The sequence below is a fragment of the Megalobrama amblycephala genome, linkage group LG18 (assembly GCF_018812025.1).
Source record: "Megalobrama amblycephala isolate DHTTF-2021 linkage group LG18, ASM1881202v1, whole genome shotgun sequence".
Taxonomy (NCBI): Eukaryota; Metazoa; Chordata; class Actinopteri; order Cypriniformes; family Xenocyprididae; genus Megalobrama; species Megalobrama amblycephala.
This window is the reverse complement of record NC_063061.1, coordinates 1,495,969-1,517,116: the sequence shown is the minus strand read 5'-3', so window position 1 is coordinate 1,517,116 and position 21,148 is coordinate 1,495,969. Positions and strand designations below refer to the sequence as shown.

General features: G+C 36.7%; 1 protein-coding gene across 1 annotated transcript in view; it reads right to left on the bottom strand.

Annotated features, from left to right (window-relative positions):
* fstl4 (follistatin-like 4) overlaps window positions 1–15,745 on the bottom strand; it is a 227,200-nt gene extending 211,455 nt beyond the window's left edge. Inside the window, exons 1-2 of the mRNA XM_048166722.1 lie at window positions 15,600–15,745; window positions 6,073–6,211 (exon numbers count right to left, since the gene is read on the bottom strand). Coding sequence (XP_048022679.1) covers window positions 6,073–6,201 — 129 coding nt within the window. The 5' untranslated portion in view covers window positions 6,202–6,211; window positions 15,600–15,745. The remainder of the gene's footprint in view (window positions 1–6,072; window positions 6,212–15,599) is intronic.
* Window positions 15,746–21,148: the final 5,403 nt, after the last annotated feature.

Here is a 21,148-nt window from a genome sequence, read left to right as displayed (position 1 = left end):
GGACGATTTAGCAAATCGAAGGAACGAAACAGCAAATCATGAGCACGATTTAGCAAATCGAAGGAACGAAATAGTAAATCATGAGCACGATTTAGCAAATCGAAGGAATGAAATAGTAAATCATGAGCACGATTTAGCAAATCGAAGGAACGAAATAGTAAATCTTGAGCACGATTTAGCAAATCGAAGGAACGAAATAGTAAATCACGAGCACGATTTAGCAAATCGAAGGAACGAAATAGTAAATCTTGAGCACGATTTAGCAAATCGAAGGAACGAAATAGTAAATCATGAGCACGATTTAGCAAATCGAAGGAACGAAATAGTAAATCTTGAGCACGATTTAGCAAATCGAAGGAACGAAATAGTAAATCTTGAGCACGATTTAGCAAATCGAAGGAACGAAATACTAAATCTTGAGCACGATTTAGCAAATCGAAGGAACGAAACAGCAAATCATGAGCACGATTTAGCAAATCGAAGGAACGAAATAGTAAATCACGAGGACGATTTAGCAAATCGAAGGAACGAAATAGTAAATCATGAGCACGATTTAGCAAATCGAAGGAACGAAATAGCAAATCATGAGCACGATTTAGCAAATCGAAGGAACGAAACAGCAAATCATGAGCACGATTTAGCAAATCGAAGGAACGAAATAGTAAATCATGAGCACGATTTAGCAAATCGAAGGAATGAAATAGTAAATCATGAGCACGATTTAGCAAATCGAAGGAACGAAATAGTAAATCACGAGGACGATTTAGCAAATCGAAGGAACGAAATAGTAAATCATGAGCACGATTTAGCAAATCGAAGGAATGAAATAGTAAATCATGAGCACGATTTAGCAAATCGAAGGAACGAAATAGTAAATCACAAGGACGATTTAGCAAATCGAAGGAACGAAATAGTAAATCTTGAGCACGATTTAGCAAATCGAAGGAACGAAATAGTAAATCACGAGCACGATTTAGCAAATCGAAGGAACGAAATAATAAATCATGAGGACGATTTAGCAAATCGAAGGAACGAAACAGCAAATCATGAGCACGATTTAGCAAATCGAAGGAACGAAATAGTAAATCATGAGCACGATTTAGCAAATCGAAGGAATGAAATAGTAAATCATGAGCACGATTTAGCAAATCGAAGGAACGAAATAGTAAATCTTGAGCACGATTTAGCAAATCGAAGGAACGAAATAGTAAATCACGAGCACGATTTAGCAAATCGAAGGAACGAAATAGTAAATCTTGAGCACGATTTAGCAAATCGAAGGAACGAAATAGTAAATCATGAGCACAATTTAGCAAATCGAAGGAACGAAATAGTAAATCTTGAGCACGATTTAGCAAATCGAAGGAACGAAATAGTAAATCTTGAGCACGATTTAGCAAATCGAAGGAACGAAATAATAAATCTTGAGCACGATTTAGCAAATCGAAGGAACGAAACAGCAAATCATGAGCACGATTTAGCAAATCGAAGGAATGAAATAGTAAATCATGAGCACGATTTAGCAAATCGAAGGAATGAAATAGTAAATCATGAGCACGATTTAGCAAATCGAAGGAACGAAATAGTAAATCTTGAGCACGATTTAGCAAATCGAAGGAACGAAATAGTAAATCACGAGCACGATTTAGCAAATCGAAGGAACGAAATAGTAAATCTTGAGCACGATTTAGCAAATCGAAGGAACGAAATAGTAAATCATGAGGACGATTTAGCAAATCGAAGGAACGAAATAGTAAATCATGAGGACGATTTAGCAAATCGAAGGAACGAAATAGTAAATCTTGAGCACGATTTAGCAAATCGAAGGAACGAAATAGTAAATCTTGAGCACGATTTAGCAAATCGAAGGAACGAAATAGTAAATCATGAGGACGATTTAGCAAATCGAAGGAACGAAATAGTAAATCTTGAGCACGATTTAGCAAATCGAAGGAACGAAATAGTAAATCTTGAGGACGATTTAGCAAATCGAAGGAACGAAATAATAAATCATGAGGACGATTTAGCAAATCGAAGGAACGAAATAGTAAATCATGAGGACGATTTAGCAAATCGAAGGAACGAAATAGTAAATCTTGAGCACGATTTAGCAAATCGAAGGAACGAAATAGTAAATCTTGAGCACGATTTAGCAAATCGAAGGAACGAAATAGTAAATCTTGAGCACGATTTAGCAAATCGAAGGAACGAAATAGTAAATCATGAGGACGATTTAGCAAATCGAAGGAACGAAATAGTAAATCATGAGGACGATTTAGCAAATCGAAGGAACGAAATAGTAAATCTTGAGCACGATTTAGCAAATCGAAGGAACGAAATAGTAAATCTTGAGCACGATTTAGCAAATCGAAGGAACGAAATAGTAAATCATGAGGACGATTTAGCAAATCGAAGGAACGAAATAGTAAATCTTGAGCACGATTTAGCAAATCGAAGGAACGAAATAGTAAATCTTGAGGACGATTTAGCAAATCGAAGGAACGAAATAGTAAATCTTGAGCACGATTTAGCAAATCGAAGGAACGAAATAGTAAATCATGAGGACGATTTAGCAAATCGAAGGAACGAAATAGTAAATCTTGAGCATGATTTAGCAAATCGAAGGAACGAAATAGTAAATCATGAGGACGATTTAGCAAATCGAAGGAACGAAATAGTAAATCATGAGGACGATTTAGCAAATCGAAGGAACAAAATAGTAAATTGTGAGCACAATTTACTTTTTTTCCCTGCATGTCATATACAGGCACAAATATTTATATGAATATTTAAAAAAAACACCTTTACAGTAGCACTTGTATGCAATTTTCCAATCTTGGGGAAGCAAATAGAGATTTTGAATAAGTCTAACAGATTTGATGTTATGATGCTTTTGTTATGTCTGTCATCATATGAAAAAGAGCAGCTCAGACATTCTGGACAGTAGACACAGAAAATCATCATATGGGTTTTGAGTATATGATGATGAATGTGTGGCGACTCGAACACAGATGCAACGCGCAAGAAGCGTTTGCTAGATGTTTTGAGATACATTAATGGATGCACTATTAATAAGCAATGAGAATACAATAGGAATTGTGAAAATGAATTAGAGCTGCACAGCTACAGTGTGCAATCAATCTGTGAGAGGCAGGAGGAGCCGCTCGCTTGAGTACGCAGGAAATATGAAACGTGTTTGACCCTCAATGACCTTAAAACTCATCCAGCCATCAGTACTGTCATTTGGAAAATATGCCTGAGTCTGCAACTTCTCAAACCGACCTGAATCTCACAGGAAAAACAGCATTGTGATTATTCTAGATATAAACTAAATATTCAAGGTAAGACACTACAGGCAAAACCATTGTTTTTTAATACACTGGTTGAGATTTTGGCCTTTTTTGCTTCCATAATGTACCTTCTTTTTTGACTAATGGAAAGAAAACATCCAAAATACACATTTAAAGGATTAGTTCACTTCAGAATTAAAATTTCCTGATAATTTACTCACCTCCATGTCATCCAAGATGTTCATGTCTTGCTTTAGTCAAAAAGAAATTAAGGTTTTTGAAGAAAACATTCCAGGGTTTTTCTCCATATAGTGGACTTCACTGGGGTTCAACGGGTTGAAGGTCCAAATGTCCGTTTCAGTGCAGCTGAATTATTTTTTTAGAAAATGGCCGATGGTTTCTCTAGATAAGACTCTTATTCCTCGTCTGGGATCATGTAGAGCTCTTTGAAGCTGCACTGAAACTGACATTTGGACCTTCAACCATTTGGAGGCCAGTGAAGTCCACTATATGGAGAAAAATCCTGGAATGGTTTCATCAAAAACCTAAAAAAAAAAACATTTCGAATGAAGAAATAAAAAACATAACATCTTTGATGACATGGAGGAGAGTAAATTATCAGGAAATTTTCAGAACTTAAGTGTGTATTTAATTGCACTGTATTTGCACCCATAGATTTAATTTACAGTACATCTCATTAAAGACCGTGAGTCAGAAATCACTTCAACAAGTTTACAGTGTTATTCATGTCTAAATTCTGAAGGGTTGTTCATTTTTCATTTGCCTGATTTATAAAACACTTCATGCCTAAAAACATAGTGATTTTTTTTTTTTTCGGTCTGTTGACAGTACTTTCTGATTTATGTAATAAAATAGAAATCCAAAATCCCCTCTGTACAAACCTTCAAATATATAAACAAAATGGAACAAGAATGTTGAACTTGACTTTATCCAATGATCATATTTCAGGTCTGAAAAAATTAGTGCATATTTATTTAGATGACGGCTCATTTGCATATTTAAACATAACTTAAGTAAACTTGCAATACTTTTTTTGCCCTATTCTCCTGGGTTGTCTTGCTTTAACTAATTTTAAAAAATAACTTAAACAATAACTAGATAGTTGAACTATAACACATATATTGATTGTGAATTGCTGCACCAGTGTTTAACTATGCCGCCTGTCGATGTCTTACAGCACTGAGAAATCATTAAGAAGTCCCAGCAGGCCTCACGACGAGCCCAGTGTGTGTGTGTGTGTGTGTGTGTGTGTGCTCGAAGACAATGACATCATCAGCTCAGGACACTCCTCAGGATCTCATCTGGGACAAACAATTCCTGCCACAACATCTCCATTAGACATGACATTTGCTGACTGAAGAGGCTCATTAAGGGCTTTATTACCCCTTCAAAGAGGCTGAACATTTCTGTTGAGCACTAACCGTCCGGTATCATTAGATGAAATATCAGTGCTAATGCTCTGTACTGTATGTACTGTAAAGATGTCTAGTTTTGATTCTTGATTAATTCCTAGCATAAACTGTGGTATTTAAAGTTACGCTGTTGGACACAATTTCTAACCGGCATGAGCTGCTTCAAGTCAGACGCTGACTGGTCTGAACAACTTCAAAACGAATAACGAATTCAATCGAATAAAGTTTTTGTTAGATGCAGTTGCTGCTTGTTCTAGCTGGATAATAAGTGAGGAGAGCAACCTGTCACTCACATGAGATCCACCAATAGCAAACCACAACCATCCAACCATCCAATCAAGCCCCGTCCTACATTTGTTCTTGGTCCAGAAGTGTTGCACTTGGATATACGTCACAATAGAGAAGAAAAGATGATCACAACTTCCTCAGCATTGGTTCTCACCCCCCATGTCATCCAAGATGTTCATGTCTTTCTTTCTTCAGTTGAAAAGAAATTCCAGGATGTTTCTCCATATAGTGGACTTCACTGGGGTTCAACAGGTTGAAGGTCCAAATGTCAGTTTCAGTGCAGCTTCAAAGAGCTCTACATGATCCCAGACGAGGAATAAGAGTCTTATCTAGAGAAACCATCGGACATTTTCTAAAAAAAATTACATTATAGACTTTTTAACCACAAATGCTCATCTTGCACTGCTCTGTGATGCTCCACGCATTACGTAATCATGTTGGAAAGGTCACGCGTGATGTAGGCAGAAATACTACGGTAGGGTGAAAAACTCCATCTCATTTTCTCCTCCAACTTCAAAATCATCCGACATAGTTGTTTTACCATTTTTGTAAATTTTGTAAATTCATTTGCTTCATAGACACTGGATCGGTACTCCCGCCTACATCACACGTGACCTTTCCAACATGATTACGTCATGCGTGGAGCATCACAGAGCAGTGCAAGATGAGCATTTGTGGTTAAAAAGTATATAATTTTATTTTTTTTAATAAAATGAGCGATTGTTTCTCTAGATAAGAGTCTTATTTCTCGTCTGGGATCATGTAGAGCTCTTTGAAGCTGCACTGAAACTGACATTTGGACCTTCAACCGTTTGGTGCCCATTGAAGTCCACTATATGGAGAAAAACCCTGGAATGTTTTCCTTCATTTCTTTTCGACTGAAGAAAGACAGACATGAACATCTTGGATGACATGGGGGTGAGTAAATTATCAGGACATTTTATTTCTGAAGTAAACTAATCCTTTAAGTTTTTTATCTGCTTTACAGACATAACCTGCACTATTACTGAAACTTTTTAGCACTGAATGCCAGGATATTAACACAAGAAAATGGAACCTACTTCTTCATGAAGTCCCTTTTCACCCTCCTTCACTGTAGTTCCAGTTCCAGCGCCGGCTCGGACTCCGTAAGCCAGCCATAGTGAAGATCCAAGCAGGACGGACAAAGCCCAAACGCCCAACCAGCCCATCAGCGTCAGCCTGTCAGGAGCAGAACGTGAACATGATGAGCATCAAATACCCACTCAAACACAGAGAGCACATTATCACTCGCTCTTTCAGCAGGATATAAACCCCTTCTCACTCCCAAGGTGTCTGAGACTGCTGCATGTCGCTGTACTGACGTCAGAAGTGTCCTCCAGAGCCGATCCAGCTGTATCTGTCAGAGCACCTGACATCAGAAAGCCACATTAAACTGTGAGTTTGAATAAAGCGTTCTTATGTTTAGGTCTGTCGGATCATGCTCTTTTCCTGCAGCAGCTCAATCTGTGTGTGCCGCCAAAACTTCCAGTAGACAAAATCCCATAAACAGTTTGAGTAAAATTGTGTAACCTAAATATTTGCTTCGGGAAATGCAAATCTAGTAAGAATTTAATATGTAATATGAAAACAGCACATTTGATGCATAATGATACAAGTATAATGTATAATGTTTAACTCTTTCACCACCAGTGTATTTAAAAAAAAAAAAAAAGTTGTATAATTTTCACAAAACTTTCATGGCCAGACACCTTGAAAAAAATAAGAAAAAAGAAAAAACATTTTATTCTTCATGCTTCATGCTTCATGCACTTTTATCAACACTTGAATGTGGGTAATTTTCATTTAAAAAAGCAACATTTTGAGTTTTTGTCCAAGACTACATCTGGATCAGATTCAGAAGGATGATCAAAACACAGATGGAGTAGATCGATTCCATCAACACCTCCAAAGCTTCACAGTCGTTTCCTCTTCATGGGTTCGACAGTAGCAGTTTTGATTTATGTGCTGTTTAATGTTGATGATCGCGTTAGCAATGCTTCTATCGTTCGTTTTTGGATCCGGAGATTTAATACACTTTCAGAAGATGCGTAACAGCGCCCCCTACCGTATAACAGTGAAAACATGGGCTTTGTTTGAAATCACCCCCTATACCCTCTTTCACTATTCCCTACTACAGTAATCCAATAATATAGTTCACTTGAAGGAGTGAATGAAAACGAGTGAGTGAATTCGACACTGAGGAGCTAGTGCTTTTGCATTGTTTTGGTGTTTTCTTTTAGATTTATTTTTAGCGTTTTTGCCTTTATTATGACAGGACAGTAAGCAGAGAGAGAGAAGGGGACGGGATTGGGAAAGGTCCATGAGCCAGGACTCGAACTCGGGTCACCCGAAGCTCAACGGCGTAATGTGTCGGCATGCTGTCCATGAGGCTATCATTTTAAACTTTGCAAACTCCAGTAGTATTTATCTTGAACTCTGTCATTGCATAAACCTTAATTAAACAATTTAATAATCAATTAAAAATGAATTTATACCTGTATGATATTACACTGTACCCACATTGGACCAGCAATTTGGAAAATGGCGCCATCTTCTGGTCAGACGCAGGAATTCATTCGGTGTGCGGCTCTCACAGTGCATTATGGGTATTCTCTAGCTGTTGAGTGTACATCGGATGTATACTTGTTATTGCGGTGCATTATGGGATTGAATGAGTGCTCTCGATAATGGGTTGTGATGTTTCAGTCACCACTACAAATGGCTGTTCCCTTAAATAGTGCCCTATTTAAGGGTATAAAGGGCGATTTCAGACACAGCCATGGGCTGACATAAAAGTCCGTAAATGGTGGTAAAAAAGAGTTAAAGACATTTTTACGTGTTCAAATACATGCTGTATTTATTTATTTATTGTAATGAATATAATGACCGTATGCAAAGTTGGATTATGCTGTCAGTAGTCCTTTCCCTTGTATAAAAATGTCTAATTCACCCTGGCATGGTGCGGCAGCAGTTTCTACAGAGAGTGAGCAGAGTGAAACATCTCAGATGAGACCATAATGCTTGCTTTCTGATGCGGTGGGCTGATTTTCGCTCGAGCACGTCTCATGCTAACCGGACATGACTAAACTGAAGCTCAGACATGTGGGACTGCTCAAATGTACAGCTTGTGTGATTTATAATACAGACTTATCCTTTTCATATATTTCATATCTCATACTATTATATTGGACACTTTAAGTCCCCCTGTGGTGAAAATCAAGTTTTTAATGTTGTTTATATGTCTATGTGGTGTTTTTAATATGCTTAAAGGCAAACCATGTGCAAATTCATCAGTCAACACCACTGCTGAGTATTTTCTCTTTAAAACTGCAGTGAAAAAAAGAACGCGGTTTGCAAGCGCTGGTGTTTCTGACGTCACAATCTACCTTGTAACCAATCACGTCAATGTGGGGGCGGGCTTTAGCATATCATTAACTATGCTGCGAAGCGGGGAGTTATCCAGGTTATCCTGGTATATTTTTCTGTTAATATAAAAAATCAGGTAGATTTAGCAATCTAGCAGGTGAATTATGTATATGAACTATTTCTGCTCTGACTTTCTATGACGTTCAAAGCATTTGTAAGGATACTGATTTTAGATGTTTGATAACATAGTCAAGCCAAAGGCTAATCATATTAACTATCGTCATGTGTCCGACGTTGTAGAAAGCGATATATAAAACATATTACCATTCTGATACATCGACTTGTATACGACCCTTTATAATTCACTAAAAATTCACAAAATTCTAAAGTAAAACAATTGAAAGTGGGGGAAAATCGAATTATGAAATAAATTTTTCTCTAGTTCATGTTGGCCACAATTATTGGCAACCAATTATTGCAACGTCCTTTTTCCAAGATAATAGCTCTGATTGGAGATCAGAGATCATTCCTTCATACAGAATCTCTCCAGATCCTTCAGATTCCCAGCTCCATGTTGGTGCTTCTTCTCTTCAGTTCACTCCACTCATTTTCTTTAGGGTTCAGGTCAGGGGACTGGGATGGTCATGGCAGAAGCTTCATTTTGTGCTCAGAGAGGTTTTGATGTTTGTTTTGGATCATTGTCCTGATGGAAGATCCAACCACGGCCCATTATGGGCTTTCTAGCAGAAGCGGTCAGGTTTTGATTTTTTATCTGTTGGTATTTGATAGAATCCATGATGCCATGTATCTGAACAAGATGTTCAGGACCTCCAGCAGAAAAACAGGCCCACAACATTAAAGATCCAGCAGTGTATTTAACCGTGGGCATGGGGTACTTTTTATCCATGTGTGCACCAAACCCATCTGGTGGGTTTGCTGCCAAAAAGCTTTTTTAGTTTCATCTGACCAAAGAAGCCGGTCCTGTTTGAAGTTCCAGTCGTGTCTGACAACTGAATATGCTGGAGATTGTTTCTGGATGAGAGCAGAGGATTTTTCTTGAAACCCTCCTGAACATCTTGTGTGGATGTAGGTGCTTTTGATATATTTTTTTAGGCTTTCTGAGACTCAAGACTCAACTAATCTCTGCAATTCTCCAGCTGTGATCCTTGGAGAGTCTTTGTCCACTCAAACTCTCCTCCTCACTTTGCATTAGGATGATTTAGACACACGTCCTCTTCCAGGCAGATTTGTAACATCTTTAGTTAATTGGAGCTTCTAAATTATTGCCCTGATGGTAGAAATGGGGATTTTCAATGCTTTAGCTCTTTTCTTACAGTCATGTTCTATTTTGTGAAGCTCAACAATCTTTTGCTGCACGTCAGATCACTATATTCTTTGATTTTACTCATTATGATGAATGATTAAGGGAATTTGACCTTTGTTTTTCCTCATATTTATACTCCTGTAGAACTGTCATGGCTGGACAATTTCATGCTCCTAGTCACCCTGGTGTGCTAAAAAATGTGAATATGAATGGGAATATACTTCAGAGATATTTACCCCTGAATTTCTAAGGGTGCCAATAATTGTGGCCAACATGCATTGGAGAAAAACATTGATTTTATCATTTGCAGTGCTTCATGGGAGTGGGCGGAGCTAAAGAATTATTTCGCCTCTCTGATTGGTGGGATTTTCTGTACTGCATCATGGGTAATGTAGTTCTCCACCATGAAATTCACTGTTAAACAATTATTTTAAAAATAAGTTGAAATAATGCAGGCTGACGGCTTCAACAGAAACAAATATCATTGATTGCTCTCAGTAGTTTTGTCTTTAAAAGTTTATAAGTTATATTTTCCATATGGATAAAATGAAAAAAGTTTTTAATTCTGGAACACCAACTGTTGCATATACATACAGTGTATGTAAATGAAAAATATGAATGTCACTGTAGATACAAAATATCAAAGCAAGTGTCATTTATTGTAAAGAAAGACGTACAAATCCAACTTAAAAATAAAACAATTGGCCAAAAGTCAATTTTTTTAGTTTTGAACAGGGTCATCAAATGGTGAACGCAGCATTTTGTGCTCACGACTCAATAAATACAATGAACTGAATAGTAGATTCTTTACACAAATATCACACAGCTAAAACATCATAAATGAGCTTCTTACACAACCTCTCCATAAACTTATAAGCAACACATCTGCTGTCAGTCTCTGAAGGCGTCTGATATCGGTCAGCGCCCGAGAGCTCTGGACGTCACTATAGTTTTGAGTGTGTTTGAATGTTGTAAATAGCAAAAATATGCAACATGTTGCATCTGAAAGTGAAGCAGCTCAGATTGTCAATACTCAGATCAATAATGAATAGGTGCCGTTTAATTGAATCCATTCAGAGTCGCTGTCGGCTCTAAAAAGGCACTGTTACAGAAAATGATTTACTCACTAACCTAAGTTAATTTACTGAACTAATCACTACCTCCCACACGGGTCTGTTAACAATCTGAAAATCACTATTATTAATGATTATAACTGTACACATGAAAGAACATGTTCTTTTTAGTAAATGTACAGAACAAATTAATATATGAGAAAAGCTGAAAATAAATGAGTTGACATGGTCTGCTAAATGCATCTGGCTAGATCATTTATAATTATTATGCATGTGTTATTCTATGAATGAGACTACATGGAATATTTGTTATTAAAAGAAATGGTTGCATCATAGAATTTGTGCATCATATAAATTAGAACATAAAATCCAGATCATGTGTCATCTAGGCATGCAGAAGCTGCAGATATTGCTGATGCCATGGCTTTATCGTGAGAAAGATAAGGTTACGAAGCCTTATTTCCCACACTAATACTGAGCTCTTCTGACAGCAGCGTGTTTCTGCAGATGTGAGAGCTGATGCTGGTGATCTGAAGCTGTGATATGGTGTTTGTCTGGAGTGAAACTTTAGATAATTGTTTGCTTTTCATCAGACGAGTACCCGTGCTGTTATCACGATTGTCATTTGAGTTCGAGTCATTGCTTTACTACTGCTGTACTGAGATTATTCACATGCCTCTCAATCACATGTGTTTCTGACCACTCACTGTGGCACACTAACCTCGAGCAACATAAGAAACGGGACCTGCTGTGTGTGCTACAGAAATATGATCAGTATTTTCTTTATATAAAGGTTAAAGTCATGCAATCTAATCAGGAAAAAACACTCCTGTCCATGACGCCTTTCACCTGAGCAAAACTCATATGCATATTTGCTCCATTCCTTCCTCTCTCTGTCTCTCTTTGTCTCCAAACTAAATCCATTATAAACCAAATGCATTCACAATTTTCACAAAAAAAGAAGCTTCTCATTAGATTTTGGAAGTTTTCTCGGCCTTCCACTCATTTTCCATTCCATTTCTGTTTAAGAGAGCCGGTTCCCGCTGTTGCTCAAGTGTAATAAATACTCGCCACTTTAGACTATAAAAGCGTTTTTTTGTTTTGTTTTTCCTGATTTGTAATACTGCACACACATTTACTGTGTTTTCTGTTTATATTCTAATAAAGAGAATGACAAATAATTATATATGGTCATTATATCATTGCTAAAACACATCTAATGGTGGCCTTAGACTTTTGCACAGTACTGTATATACAAAACCTGTGCTGTAGTTTGCCCTTTTTTTTTAGTCAATAAAAGTGTCAGATAAATACCATAACCAAGTTTAATTTTACAATGCAATAGTAACTTTAAAAAAAATATATATAAAAATGCATAGAAAAACAAAAAGCTCACATGCAGGAAAAAGCATACAGCATAATTTAATTTTTTGGTAATACGTTACAGTAAGGTTCATTTGTTAATATATTAACTAACATGAGCAATATTTTTGTTACTGTATTTACTAATCTTTGTTCATGTTAGTCAGCTTTTCATTGTTTTTTCATGTTAGTTCACAGTGCATGAACTAATATTAACAAGATTTTAATGATGCATTAGTAAATGTTGAAGTTAACATTAACTAAGATTAAAGTAGATAATTAAAAATAAAGTAGTTAACGAAACCTATACTGTAAAGTGTTACCAATATTTGAATGGTTCTCTCTTGTGTCTTTGTATGACAGTATGTCAGCAGAATTTGTCATGTTTTAATGCATTATTATCACAAATAAAGCAATCGACTACGTAATATGCTTACAAAATCTTTTACACAATTTGATAATATAGGGTGAAGATGTCAGTCAGTTCCTAGACTGCCTCTATTGCAGATTTAGAGAGTGTAACTAAGTCATTTCCCACATTTGTCGTAAGAAGCTTTGTTAGTCACGTCAGCAGGACAAACACTGAACCTTCAAACTAATCCAGAGCGATCTTCATGTGTGAATGAAGGAACACTATTATGTGTGTCAGTGAAGTCTTCTTGACATATGAATACATAAAAATATTACTAGATCACGTTGGCTAGATTTATAGTTCTAGATGTTATTCTTGCATGTGATGCACTGCAGTTTTCTCTGCTTTTCAGGAACAGCAGCTGTTTTTGTTCCTTCCATGCTGTTTTGTGCTTACATTATCATGATCATCCTCACGATTTAATTCTGTTTTATGCTAATTATATCTGGCTTTACATAAACAGACAGCTCATGTGAACTGACAGCAACAGCGCCAGCAGATGATTTTATGAGATAAAATTAGCTTGAGCTGCTCGTATGAATATTACCAACACAAACGAAGAGAAATGTTTTAAAGGATTTACTGACATAAACTGGAAGATGAAAATCAAAACAATCTTCTGAAAATCTCAATCATGAAATGAAGATAAGCATCTGCCGTCGTGAACGAACAAAATGCATTAAAATCTCTCTTATTCAGCGAGCGAAACATGACCACAGATCCACACAAACAACTTCAGATATTGCAGGAGGATCGTGAATAGCATGACAAAGGTTAAAAATAACTTCTGTGACATTTCAAGAGCTCGTTGTATAGTAGATTACATGTGGAAGCGCAGCTGAGCAATTCTCAATACGGATTGATTCGCAAACAACTCCAAACAATGAACTGGGACTGACAATGAAGACATCAATGTTCACACTAGATCACATCCGTTCAAGCATCATCACTGCATCTGAACACGAGACAGAAATATCACTGCATTATAAATTCATAAATGAGAGTGTAATCGCAAGGCTCTTCTGATTGGCTCGTCAACACAACTAACAACAATCCGCATTTTCACAATAATTAAGGAAGAGAATAAATAAAACAAAATGAGGGTGAAATGCTTTCTTGATGTTAAAGATCAAATTCAGGCAAATTCTTCCATCATGCTGAACAAGCAAAACTACACTCTAATAAATGCTGGGTTAAAAACAACCCAAGTTGGGTTAAATATGGACAAACCCAGTGATTGGGTTAAATGTGCTGGACACTACTCAACTATTGATTAAAAATGACTATATGTCCGGCTTAAAATGAACCCAAAATATGTTGGAAATTAAAAATCAGAAACATAATTACTAGAGGAAACTATAATAATCAAAAGGTGAACATGTTTATTGTTAATAAATGTTTATTGCTTAATTATTAATCATTAATCTCATTAAATCTAAATGTTAATTTCCAACATACTTTGGGTTCATTTTAAGCGAGCTCTACAGTCATTTTTAAACAATAGTTGGGTTAAATAAAACTACCCAGCAGGTTGAGCAAACATTTAACCCAACCGCTGGGTTAAAACAAACCAATCGCTGGATTTGTCGATTATTTAACCCAATTTGGGTTGTTTTTAACTAGTCAACACGCACAGATCATGTGTGACCTCCTCATCCTCAAAAAACATGAACACAATTATACAAAATTAAAGAAAATATGACCCAGATGACCTCAGTCGAACTACTGCTTTTCTGTATTGTCAGTTTTCCCATTTATCCTATAGGTTACGTTCATGCTAATATCATTTTTTATTACTTTGTGAGTCCTGAAGCTGATTTCCCAACACCACAACCCAACAATGAGCAGATTTATCATCAGAGCTTCAGAATAAATACATTATATAATCACAGCATTACATTTAGTATAAAACAATAAAACAGCAAGTGAGACATTTCTTTCTTTCTTTCTTCCGATGCACTGTCAACATGTTTTTTTGTTGTATTTACGCTGAAATCTGGCCGCTGTGCCAAAACATTACATTACAAAATACAATGATGATGATGTTACCAGCATTTTAGTGCCTGCAGCTTATTTAATGTCAATAACCCAGCCTATTTGAGCTGTTAACATCTGAAATAACATCACAGATAACACAGAAGAGCACATGATGACTTCAGTTCCACCAAAAGTGACTTCAGCAGACTAATAAAAACATGACACAAACACAAAACACCAGCAGCGAAGCTAAAATAACACTATATAGACATGCAATCAACTTAACTTAATAACGCAGGTTTGCATTTGGGAAGAGATTCATACCTTTAACTTACAACAATATTATACATGTAGCCTATTATCTTCTGAAATATAAAAGTTTTTAACTGTAGAATTTTTTACATTCATTATAGTAACAGTGTAAAGTTGATTGCACAAGTATCTTTTAGCCTATATGAAACCATTTATTATACTGTTAAATAAAATAACAATGTTTAATAGATTGGTATATAATTAATAAACAGCAACAGAACAATGTTTTGAAATAACAGTTTATAACTCTATAAAAACACAACTTCTGATGAAACATGAGCTGTGATAAACCCTGCTCACATATATCTGCTGTGCTGCTGATGTTTCCATGTGTGAGTTTGAGTCACTGATCTCCTCGGCTGTCTCGTGAACCCTCTGCTGCCTAACTAGAGCGCATGTTTGGGCATCACAACCGCTGCGCGCGCCTCTGATGCCCAGAAGTGCTGCCTAGGTAGGGAGCGCACTAAACATGAGACACACACGCTGACTGCACACAGCGAGAGTGCAGAATAAACTCTTGCTGAGGAACTCGATACAAACGAAATGCATGCATAAAGCGCGTACACAATTCCAGTTCGCACGCAGAAGCGACCGCGCTCGCGCTTCACAATAATGATCGCGTTAATGTTTCGATTGAGATGGAAACCCGCGCGCGCTCTGCATGACGCGCGACCGTTCCGTGCGGCAGCAGCAGCAGCAGCAGCACAGGATAAAGTGACAGACGGCGCTGTAGCTCGTTACCTGTCGTGTTCCTGCGCGGAGACAGAAATGCTGCGTGTAATGCGCGCTATAGATGTCCAGAGACTCACAGACCTCACAGTCCACGCGAAAAACAAGAACACACCCGCTCTCTCTCACTCCATCCTTCAACTGAGAGTGACCCGCTATTCCAGCTCACCCTATTTCAGCTGCTCTCTCTCTCTGCCTCTCTCTCTCACACACACACACACACTCCCTGCGACGTCACACAGCGCATATATAACACACACGCACCTCTGTCTCCTGCCACACTCCTTTCACACACGAGATGCTGCTACAATCATCACATTAAAGTCATGTCTGTGTATAGTAAACATAATAAAAACTAGCTGTTCCACAATGATGTGTAGTGTTACACATTTGAAAATGCATAGTGATGATTTCTCATTCATATAATGCAGTAAATCCTGGAGCAGGAGTACAACAGGACTTATTTTTTACTCCAGGGAATATAAAGCACAAACCCTAAATCTTAACTAAAATATATATGCATTTTATCACAGTGAGGACAAAAAAGCTGTCTCAGTGTGGACGGAAGGCCAAAACGGAGAGAAAAAGATGTGTTTTCAAATGCAAACTTATTAGTGTGGACGAGGATCATGACAACACACTTCAACCTTAAAGATTGTGTTCAAATCCATTATATAAGTAGTGTTGGGGGTAACACATTACAAGCAGTGTTGACGAAAGTTACGTTTAAAAGTAATGCATTATAATATTGCATTACTCCCTAAAAAAGTCCAAAGTTACTTTTTATGAAAAGTAATGCATTACGTTACTTTTGCGTTACTTTTTCTCACCGGGCTGGGCTTGTTTGTTTTTAATAACAAAAAAAAAAGTTCTATTTTTGGCAAATGTTAAGGCCCTTTCACACCAAAAGTGAAATGAAGCCTCAGGCTGAAGGAAATGCATATTTACTCCTGTACAGTAGAGGGCGCAGCTCAAACAAACCTTTCAGCTGTGCTGCCTTTCTGGATTAAAGAAGAATAGATACAGGAGAAGGAAGTGCAAAATTTCAAAATCTAATCTAAAGTAATATTTGCTTGTTAGTATGGTTGAATTGTATCATTGAAGGTCAGCAGCAAAGACATTGCAATAAAGTGAGATTAAATACATAAAGTATATATGTGCAGTTTAACTCCCTCGGGTCGGCGGTCACGCCGGAGTGATCACCGCGTTTTTCTTCTAACCAGTGTGAAAGAGACTCAAAATACTCTGTCAATGTTGCACATACAATTAAGAGCTATACACCATTTTAATCTGTGGAATATCTTCTTTTATTTGTGTACACTCAGAGTAAAAACACAATGTTGTGCTTTTTGTAAAATAAAGACAACTAACATGATGCGTGATCTCTCGTCTCCCTCTGAACGAAGTCCAATCTGATAGTTCTCAGAAAATGAACTGTAACTTAGTGAATACTAATCACAAAAAAATTAGACTTGTGTCTAAAGAAACGTTGAGATGTCAGGTTTTAAATCGTGCAAGTCAAATCGAAAACAAACATTCTGTGTTTATGTAATCTGTATGAAAAGAGAGCCATGTCAGAAGTCTGTGATTCAGCTCATTATCCGCTAATGCGGCCACGCCCACGGAGGGAGCGCTATTCAGACGCAAATTCAGTCAATACATGCATACATCGTCTCAATCGTGTATTTATTGTCTTGAAAAGTGTTTTGAATAGCCATAGTTAGCGATCTCTGGCCTCTGTTAGTTCAGTTATTTCCTGGATTGCCTATTCTTCTTTAGCATTGGCATTTGTGGACTAAAAGTGCACAGAGCGCCCTCCGGCTGCAAGTATGAATTGTAAACACAGTATCCAGCGCTCACAGTGATGACAATAAATAATGAATAAATACTCCTCTGTATAGAAAATTGACATAAACATGAGAATCCATCAATATTTCTCCAAATGTGCATGCTTTTAAGCTAAAAGCCTATATGAAATGCCATAGAGGTAACATAACTGTTCAGACACTTTGTATCATAGAAATGCATTATATTTTAATAATAGAATACCATTATTTTAAATTGTAATAATATTTCACAGTATTGCTGTTTTTTCTGTATGTTTGATTTACATTATGATGAGCTTGAGACATGATCAACAGAGGGTTTTTTCACAGCCTATCTGACTGAAAGGACTCATTATTTATGCATGTAATTAGAGCTCTTTTATGCGATTCTTTTGTCTTCTCAGGTGAGAATCACCCATTATTCATGATGATTCACGCCTCCACGTATACTGTGTTTCTTGACCAAAGATGTTTTTAGAAAATTTAAATCTCTCTATTGTTTTATATGAAGGAGTAGGAATGATAATTTTTACATAATTTTGAAGCAAAAACTCTAGTCTACAACCTCCAATACCCAGAAGTCTTGTGAACACAGATTTAATATACTTTTTTTGGCCTTATTTCAGTGACTTGAGTTTTTTGTTTTTTCAATAACCACGCATAAACGTTATTCCTTCAAAAACACAAACATGTACATACATGTTCCTCACATATTATTGTAGCCTAGTTTGTGCTGAATACAGTGTAATGAAACTTTTTCCATTAATATGTTTATGAACAACTGAAAAAAACACGTCAGGGCATGTCAAAACTTCTTCAGGCCCCAAATCAGCCTCAGACCCCTGAGGGTTAATGTATTTAATTATTACAGGTTTGCATAAAATGAGATTGCATTTCACTGTTTTTATTCATTTTGAGGAATACTGACCGTTTTTGTGCAAGTGAGAAGAGTACATGCATGTTCACGTTGAGTCTAGAACTACAATAACCATCATGTTCACACAGCGACACATCACCTCTGACCTTTATTTCTCTGAAAATGGGGAAAGGAGAGCTGTCAGTCAATAAATCTGAAAAAAAAAATTAATTGAAAAAGTAATGCGATACTTTACTAGTTACTTGAAAAGGTAATCTGAATACATAACTCAATGCGTTACCCCCAACACTGATTACAAGTAACTTCAGATTTATTGAATGACAGCTCTCCTGTCCCCATGAGAAACAAAGGTCAGAGGTGTTGTGTCGCTATGTGAACATCATGGTTATTGTAGTTCTAGACTAAATGTGACCCTGGACCACAAAACAAGTCATAAGGGTCAGTTTTTTGAAATTGAGATTTATACATCATCTGAAAGCTGGATAAATAATATTTCCATTGATGTATGGATTGTTAGGATGGGACAATATTTGATCGAGATACAAAATCTGGAATCTGAGCATGCAAAAAAATCGAAATATTGAGAAAATCACCTTTAAAGTTGTTCAAATAAAGTCCTTAGCAATGCATATCCACTCACAAAAATACATATTTTGATATATTTATGGTAAGAAATTTACAAAATATCTTCATGGAACATGATCTTTACTTAATATCCTAATGATTTTTAGCATAAAAAAAATAAATAAAAAAAAGATAATTTTGACCCATACAAATACAAATATACCTGTGCGACTTATGACTGGTTTTGTGGTCCAGGGTCACAAATGTGAACATGCATGTACTCTTCTCACTTGCACAAAAACATTCAGTATTCCTCAAAATGAATAAAAACAGTGAAATGCAATCTCAGAATTTTATGCAAACCTGTAATAATTAAATACATAAAATTGCAAAAATATACTTTATGTATTTAATCTCACTTTATTAACCAATGTCTTTGCTGCTGGCCTTCAGTGATCCAATTCAACCATACTAACAAGCAAATATTACTTTAGATTACAAAATGCATGTAATTTTTTGTTTAGTACTGTCCTGAGTAAGATATTTTACATAAAAGATGTTTACATATAGTCCACAAGAAAAAAAAAAAAAAGCTGAATTTATTAAAATAACCCCATTCATAAGTATGTGAACCATTGATTCTCAATACTGTGTGTGGTTACCTGATGATCTACGGCTGTTTTTATGTTTTGTGATGGTTGTTCATGAGTCTCTTGTTTGTCCTGAGCAGTTAAACTGAGCTCTGTTCTTCAGAAAAATCCTCCAGGTCCTGCAGATTCATCAGTTTTAAGCATTTTTTTTGCATATTTGAACCCTTTCCAGCAGTGACTGAATGATTTTCAGATCCATTTTATCATACCAAGGACAACTGAGGGACTCAAACACAACTATTACAAAAGGTTCAAACATTCACTGATGCTCCAGAAGGAAACATGATGCATTAAGAGTTGGGGGGTGAAAACTTTTGAATTTGAATATCAAGGTAAATTGTACTTATTTTTTCTTCCGGGAAACATGCAAGTATCTTCTGTTGCTTCCGAAGGGCAGTACTAAATGAAAAGCAATGATATTTCAATAAAATAAGAACAATTTGGACATCTTCATCCTGTCATCTGGTTGGTTGAATTCTACAGGATGTCCAGGAGACGTGTGTGTTGTGTTCTTTAACAATCCACCTGGAAACAAATGCTGTAACAGCAAACCCCCTCATGGAAGAAAAACGCTGTCATGTTTACAACTGTGTTATCAGGATCAACTAAACGCTCAATTTTCAAAAGTATGTGAAGTTCGCTGCTCCATTGTTGCAGTAAACTTGCACAACGTTCTTGAATGAATAATTTATCAGATGCACGCTGGTCTGTTATTGTAAGAACATCGACTTTACATTTTCATGCCTCGGAACAAAATGAACTGTAATTGGTTGCGTTACATGTCAGTCAAACGTCCTCTTGGGTGGTCCTTGGCCAATAAAAGCTGTGATAGAGTCCAGACCTTCTGCTGTCAGTCTGAAGCTCTGGCTACACGAGACTAGAGGCTAATTCATTTCACTTTTGGTGAAAAGTGCCTTAAAGGGTTAGTTCACCCAAAAATGAAAATTCTGTCATTAATTACTCACCCTCATGTCGTTCCACACCCGTAAGATGAAATCTGATAGCTCAGTGAGGTCTGCATCACCAGCAATAACACTCACTTTTTCAAACGCCCAGAAAGCTACTAAAAACATATTTAAATCAGTTCATGTGACTACAGTGGTTCAACTTTAATATTTTAAAGCGACGACTTTTTGTGCGCCAAAAATAACACAAATAGTGACTTTATTCCACAATATCTAGTGATGGGCGATTTCAAAACACTGCTTCATGAAGCTTCGAAGCTTTACGAATCGAATCAGTGGTTCAGTGGTTCAAAATCACATGATTTCAGTAAACGAGGCTTAGTTACATCATAAGTGTTTTGAAATTTCAATGGCTCAAGTGACTTTGGCAGTTTGATACACGCTCTGAACCACTGATTCGAAACAAAAGATTCATAAATGAATGCATGAACACACGAAGCAGTGTTTTGAAATCACCCATGTAATGTAAACGACTTGGGATTCGTTTACAAACGACTCATTTAATTGACTCAGAGTCGACTCTTACTTTTGAGAGACAATAACTTTATATACGGTGCACTTTCAGATTTAAAACTTTGCAGGATGTTTTCATTCACTTAGAGCAGTTACACACTACATGAAAGGTCATTTTCAAAAATCCATAATAGGGGCACTTTAAAAGTAACTCTCCCCAACACTG